The 15,010-nt window shown below is 54.8% G+C and overlaps 1 protein-coding gene across 1 annotated transcript; it reads left to right on the top strand.

Moving 5' to 3' along the window:
- Nucleotides 1-245: 245 nt before the first annotated feature.
- Nucleotides 246-14,706, top strand: LOC130593247 (retinal guanylyl cyclase 1-like; the record flags this gene model as incomplete). The annotated part of the gene is made up of 13 exons (XM_057398254.1): nucleotides 246-332; nucleotides 871-1,414; nucleotides 1,805-2,364; nucleotides 2,659-2,880; nucleotides 3,190-4,048; nucleotides 5,190-5,491; nucleotides 6,818-7,172; nucleotides 8,455-8,539; nucleotides 8,660-8,756; nucleotides 9,762-9,866; nucleotides 10,147-10,230; nucleotides 12,411-12,491; nucleotides 14,530-14,706. Coding segments are annotated over exons 1-13 (3,558 nt in total), but the record flags the coding sequence as incomplete, so codon positions are not given.
- Between the last annotated feature and the right edge of the window lie 304 nt (nucleotides 14,707-15,010).

Raw genomic sequence — 15,010 nt, 5'->3', positions numbered from 1 at the left:
CCCCATGGACCCCCATAGCGCCCCATTACCCCCCCTATGGGTCCCTATAACCCCCCTTAGGCCACCCCCATACCCCCTCAAGGGCCCCCCCCCCCATCATCACCCCCTTTCTACCCCCCCCACAGGTGGTATCGCCCCCCCCCGGCCATGGTGACCTCGCTGGACCCATGGGGACCCCCCCGAGCCCCCCCTGCGCGGCCCCCCCGGGCCTGAAGAGCCCCCAGAGCATGGGGGGAGGCAGGGCCATGGCCCCTGCAGGCACCGATGGGGACACCAATGGGGGCATCAATGGGGCTGTCAATGGGGCTGTCAATGGGGCCGTCAATGGGGCTGTCAATAGGGACTTCAATGGGGCGGTCAATGGGGTCGTCAATGGGGACATCAATGGGGGCATCAATAGGGACATCAATGGGGACGTCAATGGGGGCATCAATAGGGACATCAATGGGGACGTCAATGGGGACTTCAATGGAGGCATCAATAGGGACGTCAATGGGGCCGTCAATGGGGGCACCAATGGAGGCTTCGGTAGGGAAGTCAATGGGGGCTTCAATGGGGATGTCAATGGGGGCATTAATAGGGCCATCAATGGGAGCATCAATGGGGACGTCAATGGGGACGTCAGTGGGGCCGGCAGTGGGGACGTCAGTAGGGATGTCAATGGGGATGTCAATGGGGCCGTCAACAGGGTGCGTCAATGGGGGCTTCAATGGGGTCATCAATGGGGACGTCAATGGGGATGTCAATGGGGACGTCAATGGGGCCGTCAATAGGGCCATCAGTGGGGCCATCGACGGCATCACCAATTGGGGCATCAATGGGGTCAACATCACCAATGGGGGCATCATCGCCAATGGGGACCTCTCCAAGGAAGACCTTGTCCATGGTGGCATCTCCAATGGGAACATCAATGGGGACATCTTCAATGGGGACATCAATGGGGACAACATCTTCAATGGGGACATCAATGGGTGCGTCATCTCCAATGATGGCGTCTCCAATGGGGACATCATCAATGGGGACATCTCCAATGGGGACATCGATGGTGGCATCTCCAATGGGGACATCTTCAATGGGGACATCGATGGTGGCATCTCCAATGGCGGCATCTCCAATGGTGGCATCTCCAATGGAGACATCTTCAATGGGGACATCTTCAATGGGGACATCGTTGGAGGCATCTCCAATGGGGACATCTCCAATGGGAGCATCAATGGGGACATCTTCAATGGGGACATCGTTGGAGGCATCTCCAATGGTGGCCTCTCCAACAGGGACATCGCCAATGGTGGCATCTCTCTGAAGAGCTCTACCTCCCCTAGTGGTGGCACCTCCAACACTCACAGTGCCACCCATGCCAATGGCGTCTCCAATGGCGGCGTCTCCACCAGGGACATCTCCAACGATGACACCTCCAATGGTGGCATCTCCTACAATGGCTTCTCCAATGGCAACACCTCCAAGAGCATCGTCTCCAATGGGGGTTGCATCTCCAATGGCGCCACCTCCAATGGTGGCATCTGCAATGGGAGCACCAATGGGAGCATCCCCAATGGCTGCATCTCCAATGACATCACCTCCAACAACAGCATCTCCAATGGGAGCATCAATGGGGACATCTTCAATGGTTGCATCTCCAATGGGAGCATCAATGGGGACATCTTCAATGGTTGCATCTCCAATAGGAGCATCAATGGGGACATCTTCAATGGTTGCATCTCCAACGATGGCATCGCCAATGGGAGCATCAATGGGGACATCTTCAATGGTTGCATCTCCAACGATGGCATCGCCAATGGGAGCATCAATGGGGACATCTTCAATGGTTGCATCTCCAATGGGAGCATCAATGGGGACATCTTCAATGGTTGCATCTCCAATGATGGCATCTCCAATGGGAACATCACTGGGGGTGTCTCCAATGGCATCACCGCCTACAACAGCATCACCAACGATAGCATCTCCAATGGAGGCATCTCCAATGGTTGCATCTCCAATGGGAGCATCAATGGGGGCATCTCCAATGGTTGTATCTCCAATGATGGCATCTCCAACGGCATCACCTCCAACGGCATCTCCTCCAACAACAGCATCTCCAATGGTGGCATCTCCAATGGGAGCATCAATGGGGGCATCTCCAATGGTTGCCCCTCCAACAACGACGTCGCCAATGGTGGCAGCAATGGGGACATCTCCAACGGTTGCATCTCCAACGACGGCATCTCCAGTGGGAGCATCAATGGAGGCATCTCCAACGATGGCATCTCCAATGGTTGCATCTCCAGTGGTGGCATCTCCAATGGTGGCATCTCCAATAGGAGCCTCAATGGGGACATCTCCAATGGTTGCATCTCCAACGATGGCATCTCCAATGGTTGCATCTCCAATGGTGGCACCCCCAATGGTGTCATCTCCAATGGGAGCCTCAATGGGGGCATCCCCAATGGTGGCATCTGCAATGGTGGCATCTCCAATGGGAGCATCAACGGGGGCATCAATGGGGACATCTCCAATAGTTGCATCTCCAACGATGGCATCTCCAATGGGAAGATCAATGGGGACATCAATGGTTGCATCTCCAGCGATGGCATCTCCAATGGTGGCACCCCCAATGGTGTCATCTCCAATGGGAGCCTCAACGGGGGCATCAATGGGGACATCTCCAATGGTGGCATCTGCAATGGTGGCATCTCCAATGGGAGCATCAACGGGGACATCAATGGGGACATCTCCAACGGTTGCATCTCCAACGATGGCATCTCCAATGGGAAGATCAATGGGGGCATCAATGGGGACATCTCCAACGATGGCATCTCCAATGGTGGCATCTCCAATGGGAGCCTCAACGGGGGCATCAATGGGGACATCTCCAATGGTGGCATCTGCAATGGTGGCATCTCCAATGGGAGCATCAACGGGGACATCAATGGGGACATCTCCAACGGTTGCATCTCCAACGATGGCATCTCCAATGGGGGCATCTCCAATGGGAAGATCAATGGGGACATCAATGGGGACATCTCCAACGATGGCATCTCCAATGGTGGCATCTCCAATGGGAAGATCAATGGGGACATCTCCAATGGTTGCATCTCCAACGATGGCATCTCCAATGGGAAGATCAATGGGGACATCTCCAATGGTTGCATCTCCAACGATGGCATCTCCAATGGGAAGATCAATGGGGACATCTCCAATGGTTGCATCTCCAACGATGGCATCTCCAATGGGAAGATCAATGGGGACATCAATGGGGACATCATCTCCAACGATGGCATCTCCAACGGGAGCCTCAATGGGGTCACCCATGGGGACACCTCCACCGGCTGCCCCTCCACCGCCGCCCCCCTCTCCCCCCTCTTCCTCCTCCACCTCTCCCACCACCCCCGGTGGCCCTTCCCCCACCCTTTCCCCTTCCTCTTCCTCTTCGTCCTCCTCCTCCTCCTCCTCCCTTCCCCCCCCACCCACGCCGCCACCTTCAAGGTGGGGGTCATGGGGCCCTGGTCCTGCGACCCCATCCTGGCCCGGGCCCATCCGGAGCTGGCCTCTCGCTTGGCCACCTCCCGCCTCAACGGGGACCCCAACTACAACCAAGCCTATTGGTGGGACGCCGTGGTCCTCTCGGAAGCTTGCTCCACCCCCCAAGCCACCATGGGGCTCCTCAACGTCGAGCGCTACGCCTCCTCCTTGGTGGGCCCCATCAACCCGGGCACTTGTGGGGCAGCCGCCCTCCTTATGGCCGCTTGGAACAAGCCCTTGGTGGCCTGGAGCTGCTTAGGGGGCGCGGGTGACGGGGAGGGGTTGGAGACGTTGGTGCCCCCCATGCCGGGGGCGGTGGAGGTGCTGCACGCGGTGCTGAGCTTCTTCCGCTGGGCCCACGTGGCCGTGGTGGCCGCCCCACAGGACCCATGGAGGGAAGTGGGGCAAGGGGTGGCCCAAGGGCTGAGGGCCAAGGGCTTGCCCGTGAGCGTGGTGGCCGTGGCCGGGGCCGAGGAAGAGGAGGCGAAGGAGGCGTTGAGGAAGGTGAAGAGGGCGGATGGAGTGAGAGGTGAGGGGCAGGGGGATGTGGGGGGGGTGGGGGTGATGGGGGGGATGGGGGGTGGAGGATGGGGATGGGGGGGATGAAGGTGAAGAAGGGTGGAGGATGGGGATGGAGGATGATGGATGGTGATGATGATGGATAATGGATGATGATGACGATGGAGGATGATGATGATGATGGAAGATGATGGACGATGATGATGGATGACAGTGATGATGGTGATGGATGATGGGTGATGATGATGATGGAGGATGATGATGATGGATGATGATGATGGATAATGGGCGAGGATGATGATGACAATGATGATTGATGGTGATGGATGATGATGATGGATGGATGATGACGACAATGGATGGATGACGATGATGATGGATGGATGACGATGATGATGATGGATGGATGACGATGGATGGATGACGATGCTGACGACGACGACGATGATGATGATGATGGATGATGGCAATGATGAGTGATGACGATGGATGGATGATTGATGATGGACAGATGACGATTGATGATGATGACGATGGATGATGACAATGATGATTGATGATGATGGATGGATGATGATGACGATGGATGATGATGGATGGATGATTGATGACGATGGATGGATGACGATGATGACGATGGATGGATGACGACGATGACGATGATGATGACGATGGATGATGACAATGATGATTGATGATGATGGATGGATGATGACGATGGATGACGATGATGATGGATGGATGATTGACGACGATGGATGATGATGATGATGACGATGGATGATGACAATGATGGTTGATGATAATGATGGTTGATGATGATGGATGGTTGATGATGATGGATGGATGATTGATGACGATGGATGGATGACGATGATGACGATGGATGGATGACGATGATGACGATGATGATGACGATGGATGATGACAATGATGGTTGATGATGATGGATGGATGATTGATGACGATGGATGGATGACGATGATGACGATGGATGGATGACGATGATGACATGATGATGATGGATGACAATGATGGTTGATGATGATGGATGGATGATGACGACGATGATGATGATGGATGGATGATTGATGACGATGGATGGATGATTGATGACGACGACGACGACGATGACGGCGCTGTCCCCGCAGTGGTGCTGATGTGCATGCACTCGGTGCTGCTGGGCGGTGAGGAGCAGAAAGTCCTCCTGGAGACGGCCGAGGACATGGGCATGGCCGACGGCTCCTTCGTCTTCATCCCCTACGACACCCTCACCTTCCCCCTGCCCTACCAGAGCCTCGCCTACCCCGGCTTGGCCAACAGCACCCGCCTGCGCCGCGCCCACGACGCCGTCCTCACCATCACCATGGACTCGCCCCACGGCTCCTTCCACCAAGCCCTGCTCCGGGCTCAGGAGGCCAATGAGGTCCCTGCTTACATTGATCCCATGCAGGTGTGCGGCAGGGTTATGGGGGGGGGGGGAGCTATGGGGGGAGGGACATGTCTATGGGGTGGAGGGCAGGGATATGGTGTGGAGGGCATGTCTATGGGGTGGAGGGCAGGGCTATGGGGTGAGGGGCAGGGCTATGGGGTGTAGGGGAGGTCTATGGGGTGAGGGACACCTCTGTGGGGTATCATCTCTATGGGGTGAAGGACGTCTCTATTGGGTGAGGGAAGGTCGATGGGGTGTGGAGCACGTCTATGGGGTGTAGGGGAGGTCTATGGGGTGAGGGACAGGTCTATGGGGTATAGGGCATGTCTGTGGGGTGAGGGACACATCTGTGGGGAGAAGGACACATCTAGGGGGTGGGAATGGGATCTACAGAGATGGGTGATGGATTGGTTGTAGGATGGGGCAGTTAGAGGAGAACTAGGCCAATGGGACTCAAATGGAGATGACCATGGCCAATGGCATTGAATGGTGATGACCATGGCCAACATCATTGGGTAGAGATGACCATGGCCAACACCATTGGGTAGAGATAACTATGGCCAACATCCTTGAGTAGAGATGACCATGGCCAATAGCACTGGATGTTGATGACCATGGCCAACATCATTGAGTAGAGATGACCATGGCCAATAGCATTGGATGTTGATGACCATGGTCAATGGCATTGAGTAGAGATGACCATGGCCAATAGCATTGGATGTTGATGACCATGGTCAACATCATTGAGTAGAGATGACCATGGCCAACATCATTGAGTAGAGATAACCATGGCCAACACCATTGGGTAGAGATAACTATGGCCAACATCCTTGAGTAGAGATGACCATGGCCAATGGCATTGGATGTTGATGACCATGGCCAACGTCATTGAGTAGAGATGACCATGGCCAATAGCATTGGATGTTGATGACCATGGCCAACATCATTGAGTAGAGATGACCATGGCCAATAGCATTGGATGGTGATGACCATGGCCAACATCATTGAGTAGAGATGACCATGGCCAATAGCATTGGATGTTGATGACCATGGCCAACATCATTGAGTAGAGATGACCATGGCCAATGGCATTGGATGTTGATGACCATGGCCAACGTCATTGAGTAGAGATGACCATGGCCAACATCATTGAGTAGAGATAACCATGGCCAACGTCATTGGGTAGAGATAACCATGGCCAACATCATTGAGTAGAGATGACCATGACCACCACCCTTGACCCACAGCAACCCCAACCGACCCCATTCCCATACCCTCCACCTCCTGCCGCTCCCTCACCCCATTGACACACACCCCCCTTCCCCTTCCCTTGTCCCCCCCCCATAGGTCCACCCTCTCTTCGCCACCATCTACAACTCCATCTTCGTGCTGGCGGCGGCGGTGGAGGCCGCGCGCCGCGCGGGCCGTTGGGTGATGGGCACCAGCGTGGCCCAGAGCTTCCACGACCTCCACGTCGATGGCTTCTGCCAAAGCTTCTCCATTGACCAGGATGGGGCCGTCAGGGTCCCCTACGTGGTGCTGGACACCGACGGCCAAGGGGACCGGTTGTGGCCGGTCTATGGGCTGGAGCCGGGGACGCGAGGCCTGAGCCAACGGGAACGGGCCCCACATTGGCCGCGCAGCTCCAGCCCCGGCACCGACGCCGGGTGTTGGTTCGAGACGGGCTCCATCTGTAATGGGGGTGAGGGGGGGTGTGGGTCTGGTAGAGTCATCATGCATCCATTATGTATCATCCATCCATCATCCATCATCATCAGGCATCATCCATCCATCTACATCATCATCATCCATCCATCCTCATCATTATCATCTCCATCCATCATCATCCATCATCCATCCATCCATCAATATACATCATCATCATCCATCATCATCATCCATCCATCATCCATCCATCATCATCATCATCATCATCATCCATCCACCTCCATCCATCATCCATCCATCATCATCATCACCATCATCATCCATCCACCTCCATCCATCCATCCATCCATCATCATCATCATCATCCATCCACCTCCATCCATCCATCCATCCATCATCATCATCATCATCCATTCACCTCCATCCATCATCCATCCATCATCATCATCATCACCATCATCATCCATCCACCTCCATCCATCCATCATCATCATCATCATCCATCCACCTCCATCCATCATCCATCCATCCATCATCATCATCATCCATCCACCTCCATCCATCCATCATCATCATCATCATCATCCACCTCCATCCATCATCCACCTCCATCCATCATCCATCCATCCATCATCATCATCCATCCATCCATCCATCATCATCCATCCATCATCCATCATCCATCCACCATCCATCCATTAACCATCCATCATCCATCATCCATCATCCATCATCTATCCATCCATCCATCATCATCATCATCATCCATCATCATCATCATCATCCATCATCATCATCATCATCCATCCATCCACCTCCATCCATCCATCATCATCATCATCATCCATCCACCTCCATCCATCATCCATCCATCCATCATCATCATCATCCATCCACCTCCATCCATCCATCATCATCATCATCATCCATCCACCTCCATCCACCATCATCCATCACACCCCACCATAGGTGGACCATAGGTGGCCATGGCTTATCATAGGTAGCCATGGTGGGCACCCATGACCATAGCGCTCACAGGTGACCATGGCTGCCCATAGGTGGCCAGGGTTGACCATAGGTGGCCAAGGGTGACCATGGTTAGAGGTGGCCATAGGTGACCATAGGTGACCATAGGTAGCCATAGGTGACCATAGGTAGCCATAGGTGACCATAGGTAGCCATAGGTGACCATAGGTAGCCATAGGTGGACCATAGGTGGCCATGACTTATCATAGGTGGCCATAGGTAGCCATAGGTGACCATCGGTGCCCATGGGTGCCCTTGATGAAGGCCCTCACCCCCTTTCTCTCCCATAGGGCTGGACGCCACCGTCGTCCTCCTCATGTTGATCCTCATCTGCGCCCTGGCCGCGGCCGGCGCTGCCCTCGCCTGCTTCATCAGGTGGGTGCCACCACCCCAGTGGGTGCTATGGGGCTCCAATGGGTGCTATGGGGCTCCAATGGGTGCTATGGGGCTCCCTATGGAGGCATCTCAGCAGCTTCCGTGTCCCATCCAATGCAGGCGCCGCATCCAACAGGCCCAGCTCATGAAGGGCCCCAACAAGATCATCCTCACCATGGATGACCTGACCTTCATCAACACCCACAGCTGCAAGCAGGTGCCATAGGGGGACCCATAGGGGGCCCCAATGGGGCTGTGGTGGTCAATGGGGGGGCTGGGAAGGAGACCCTGATGCTTGAGCTCGGGAGGAGAGCCATGGGTTTCATGGGACCCTGTGGGTGATGTGCTCTGATGGGTGACGTGTCCCCATGTCTCGTATCCCCATATCCCATACCCCATATCCCATACTCCATGCCCCATTTCCCATACCCCACACCCCATACCCCACACCCCATATCCCATACCCCATATCCCATACCCCATACCCCATATCCCGTACCCCATACCCCACACCCCACACCCCATATCCCATACCCCATGTCCCATACCCCATGTCCCATACCCCACACTCCACACCCCATATATCCCATTTACCCCATACATCCCATACCCCATATCCCATACCCCATGACCCATATACCCCATATATCCCACATATCTCATACCCCATATACCCCATACACCCCATATCCCACACCCCATATCCCACACCCCACACCCCATATCCCATACCCCATATCCCATACCCCACACCCCATATCCCATACCCCATATCCCATATCCCATATCCCATAGCCCATACCCCATATCCCGTATCCCATATATCCCATACCCCACACCCCACACCCCATATCCCATATCCCGTACCCCATACCCCATATTCCATACCCCACCCATACCCCACACCCCATACCCCAACACCCTACATCCCATACCCCCTACCCCACACCCCATATCCCATACCCCATATCCCATACCCCACACCCCATATCCCACACCCCATACCCCACACCCCATACCCCATACCCCATATCCCATACCCCACACCCCATACCCCATATCCCATACCCCATATCCCATACCCCATACCCCACACCCCATACCCCACACCCCATGCACCCCATACCCCACACCCCATATCCCATACCCCACACCCCATGCCCCATATTGCATACCCCCTACACCCCATACCCTGCTCCCCACACCCCCCATCGCCATGCAGGTCGATGGCAGCAGGACCAGCCTCGCCGGCCCCAGCAGCGGTGACAACAAGAGCACCAAGAGCGCCGCCGCCACCCCGGACACCACCAACGTGGCCATCGCCGAGGTGAGAACTCCCCCTTGTCCCCTTCCCCTTGGGTCACCCCCCCCCCTTCTTGCTCCCCATTGTCCCCTTTGCCCCCCCCATCACCCCCACCCCACCTCCCCATTGCCACCACCGGGGGCGACAAGGCAAGGCCACCTCCATAGGGCTCCATGAGGAAGGAAGGGGACGCCGGCACCTCGACCCCCCTTTGGAGCAGCTTCATCCCGCTTGAGGGCTGGGGGCCGTTGGTGGCCATAGGTGGGCACGTTGGGCCGTGGGTCACGATTGCCCTTTCCCGCAGGGAGATGAGCCTCTGAGGGCCCACAACCACCTCCCCTTGCTCCTCCTTTTGTTTAACCAGCAGGGCCTTGTCGCCTCCGTGCAGGTAAGAGGCACCGGTGACCCCCCCCCCCCCCCACAACGTGGTCCTCCTGCTCCATCCCAGACCCTGGATCCACCACCCAGTGTCCTCCCCTGGGCATGAGTGGGGAGAGAAGGAAGGGGGGGGGGTGGGGATGGAGAGGGATCTCCAGTGGAGGGTTGGGTTGAGGTCATTGAGTTGGATTGGGTTGGGTTGAGGTCATTGAGTTGGTTTGGGTTGGGTTGAAGTCATTGAGTTGGATTGGGTTGGGTTGAGGTCATTGAGTTGGATTGGTCATTGAGTTGGTTTGGGTTGGGTTGAAGTCATTGAGTTGGATTGGGTTGGGTTGAGGTCATTGAGTTGGATTGGGTTGGGTTGAGGTCATTGAGTTGGATTGGGTTGGGTTGAGGTCATTGAGTTGGATTGGGTTGGGTTGAGGTCATTGAGTTGGATTGGGTTGGGTTGAGGTCATTGAGTTGGTTTGGGTTGGGTTGAAGTCATTGAGTTGGTTTGGGTTGGGTTGAAGTCATTGAGTTGGATTGGGTTGGGTTGAGGTCATTGAGTTGGATTGGGTTGGGTTGAGGTCATTGAGTTGGATTGGGTTGGGTTGAGGTCATTGAGTTGGTTTGGGTTGGGTTGAAGTCATTGAGTTGGTTTGGGTTGGGTTGAGGTCATTGAGTTGGTTTGGGTTGGGTTGAAGTCATTGAGTTGGTTTGGGTTGGGTTGAAGTCATTGAGTTGGGTTGGGTTGGGTTGAGGTCATTGAGTTGGATTGGGTTGGGTTGAGGTCATTGAGTTGGTTTGGGTTGGGTTGAAGTCATTGAGTTGGTTTAGGTTGGGTTGAAGTCATTGAGTTGGATTGGGTTGGGTTGAGGTCATTGAGTTGGATTGGGTTGGGTTGAGGTCATTGAGTTGGATTGGGTTGGGTTGAAGTCATTGAGTTGGATTGGATTGGGTTGGGTTGAGGTCATTGAGTTGGATTGGGTTGGGTTGAGGTCATTGAGTTGGTTTGGGTTGGGTTGAAGTCATTGAGTTGGGTTGATTTGGGTTGAGTTCGTTGAGTTGGGTTGAGTTGTAGTCGGTGAGTTGGGTTTAGTTCATTGAGTTGGGTTGGGTTGAGTTGAGTTGGGTTGAAGTCATTGAGTTGGCTTGAGTTGGGTTGAGTTCGTTGAGTTGGGTTGAGTTGAAGTCACTGAGTTGGGTTGAGTTCATTGAGTTGGGTTGAATTGAGTTCATTGAGTTGGGTTGAGTTGAGTTCATTGAGTTGGGTTGAGTTGAATTGAGGTCATTGAGTTGGGTTGAGTTGGGTTGAGGTCATTGAGTTGGGTTGAGTTGACTTGGGATGAGTTGAGTTCATTGGGTTGAGTTCAGCTGAGTTGAAGGTGTTGAATTGGATTGGGTTGAGCTGGGTTGGTTTGGATTGAGTTGAGGTCATTGAGTTGGCTTGAGTTGGGTTGAGTTGAATTGGGTTGAGTTGGATTGAGATGAGTTGGGCTGCATTGAGATCGTTGAGTTCTCTTGGCTTTGAGTGGAGATCATTGAGTTGAGCTGAACTGAGCTGGGTTGAGTTGAATTGGATTGAATTGGGTTGAGTTGGGTTGAGTTGAGATCATTGAGTTGCGCTGAGTTGAACTGGATTGAATTGGGTTGGGTTGAGATCACTGAGTTGTCTTGGGTTGGAGTGGAGATCATTGAGTTGAGTTGAACTGGGTTGAGTTGGGTTGGGTTGAGTTCATTGAGTTGTGTTGGGTTGAGTTGAGTTGGGTTGAGTTGAGTTGAGACCATTGAGTTGCGTTGAGTTGAATTGGGTTGGGTTGAGTTGGCTTGTGTTGAGATCGTTGAGTTGGCTTGTGTTTGAGTGGAGATCATTGAGTTGAGTTGAGCCAGATTGGGTTGGGTTGAATTCATTGACTTGTGTTGGGTTGAGTTAAGATCATTGTGTTGCGTTGAGTTGAATTGGGTTGAGTTGGGTTGGGTTGAGGTCATTGAGTTGGCATGGGTTTGAGCGGCGATCATCGAGGTGAGATGAGTTGGGTTGACTTCAGTTGGGTTGCGTTCATTGAGTTGGGTTGAATCGGGTTGAATCGAGTTGAGTTGGGTTGAGATGGGTTGAGTCAACGTTGGGGCACCCCCATGGTGTCCCCCAGGACCTCGGGGTGGGGCTGCTCCCAGGGGGGCTCAGTCCTCACCCCCTTTGCCCCTCAGGGTGACTGGGTCTGGCTGAAGAAGTTCCCTGGCGATGAGCACAGGGAGGTGAAACCGGCCACCAAGTTGGCCTTCTGCAAGGTGAGGGCCATGGGGGACATCAATGGGCCATGGGGGACAACCATGGGTCATGGGGACATCAATGGGACATGGGGCACAACATTGGGTCATGGGGACATCAATGGGACATGGGGGACAACCATGGGTCATGGGGACATCAATGGGACATGGGGCACAAAAATGGGTCATGGGGACATCAATGGGTCATGGGGGACAACATTGGGTCATGGGGACATCAATGGGACATGGGGCACAAAAATGGGTCATGGGGACATCAATGGGTCATGGGGGACAACATTGGGTCATGGGGACATCAATGGGACATGGGGGACAACATTGGGTCATGGGGACATCAATGGGCCATGGGGGACAACCATGGGTCATGGGGATATCAATGGGACATGGGGCACAACCATGGGTCATGGGGACATCAATGGGTCATGAGGGCCAACCATGGGTCATGGGGACATCAATGGGACATGGGGCACAACCATGGGTCATGGGGACATCAATGGGTCATGGGGGACAACATTGGGTCATGGGGACATCAATGGGACATGGGGGACAACCATGGGTCATGGGGACATCAATGGGTCATGAGGGACAACATTGGGTCATGGGGACATCAATGGGTCATGGGGGACAACATTGGGTCATGGGGACATCAATGGGACATGGGGCACAACCATGGGTCATGGGGACATCAATGGGTCATGAGGGACAACCATGGGTCATGGGGGCATCAATGGGTCATGGGGGATAACATTGGGTCATGGGGACATCAATGGGACATGGGGCACAACATTGGGTCATGGGGACATCAATGGGTCATGGGGGACAACATTGGGTCATGGGGACATCAATGGGTCATGAGGGACAACCATGGGTCATGGGGGCATCAATGGGTCATGGGGGACAACCATGGGTCATGGGGACATCAATGGGCCATGGGGGACAACATTGGGTCATGGGGACATCAATGGGTCATGGGGGACAACCATGGGACATGGGGACATCAATGGGACATGGGGCACAACCATGGGTCATGGGGACATCAATGGGTCATGGGGGATAACATTGGGTCATGGGGGCATCAATGGATCATGGGGGACATCAATGGCCCATGGGGACATCAGTGGGTCATGGGGACATCAATGGGTCATGGGGGACAACATTGGGTCATGGGGACATCAATGGGTCATGGGGGACAACATTGGGTCATGGGGGCATCAATGGATCATGGGGACATCAATGGGCCATGGGGGACATCAATGGGCCATGGGGACATCAGTGGGTCATGGGGACATCAGTGGGTCATGGGGGACAACATGGGGTCATGGGGACATCAATGGGTCATGGGGGACAACACTGGGTCATGGGGGCATCAATGGGTCATGGGGGACAACCATGGGTCATGGGGACATCAATGGGTCATGGGGGACATCAGTGGGTCATGGGGAATCAATGGGACATGTGGGACAACCATGGGTCATGGGGACATCAATGGGACATGGGGGACATCAGTGGGTCATGGGGAATCAATGGGACATGTGGGACAACATGGGGTCATGGGGACATCAATGGGTCATTGAGGACATCTGTGGGTCATGGAGACAACATTGGGTCATGAGGACATCATGGAGCCAAGGGGGACAATGTGGGTCCATAGGAAGCCATAGGGAGCCAATGTGGGTCCACAGGAAGCCATAGGGAGCCAATGTGGGTCCATAGGAAGCCATAGGGAGCCAATGTGGGTCCACAGGAAGCTATAGGGGGCCAATGTGGGTCCATAGGAAGCCATAGGGAGCCAATGTGGGTCCACGGGAAGCCATAGGGAGCCAATGTGGGTCCACAGGAAGAGATGGGGACCCAAAACAGGTCCATAGGAAGCCATAGGGAGCCAATGTGGGTCCATAGGACGCCATAGGGAGCCAATATGGGTCCATAGGACGCCATAGGGAGCCAACGCGGGGCCATAGGAAGCCATGGGGGGCCCCAAGAGCTGCCCCATGGCCAATGGTGTGTCGTCTCCCCCCCCCCCGCCATGGGTCCCCCGCAGCTGCGGGACCTGCGCCATGAGAACGTCAACCTCTTCCTGGGCTTCTTCCACGACTGCGGCATCTTCGCCATCGTCTCGGAGCACTGCTCGCGGGGCAGCCTCGAGGACCTCCTGCGCAACGAGGACATGAAGCTCGATTGGATGTTCAAGTCCTCCCTGCTCATCGACCTCATCAAGGTAGCCCCCCCACGTGCACACACCCCCCACGACCCGCACGCGCGCACCTCACACCCTACACCCGCGTTGCGCGTTGGCCGTCCCATTGACCGCCCCGTTGAGCATTGGGCATCGCGTTGATCACTCCATTGACGATTGACCACCCCATTGACCCTCCCATTGCCCATCCCATTGCCCATCCCATTGCCCACCCCATTGCCCCTCCCATTGACCATCCCATTGACCATACCATTGAGCATTGAGCATTGACCATCCCATTGACCACCCCATTGACCATGCCATTGACTGCCCCATTGACCATCCC

Source organism: Pezoporus wallicus, unplaced genomic scaffold, assembly GCF_028554395.1.
Source record: "Pezoporus wallicus isolate ANWC-B61680 ecotype Strahan unplaced genomic scaffold, APGP_CSIRO_Pwel_v1 contig_11550, whole genome shotgun sequence".
Classification (NCBI taxonomy): Eukaryota; Metazoa; Chordata; class Aves; order Psittaciformes; family Psittacidae; genus Pezoporus; species Pezoporus wallicus.
This window is presented reverse-complemented; position numbering and strand designations above follow the sequence as displayed.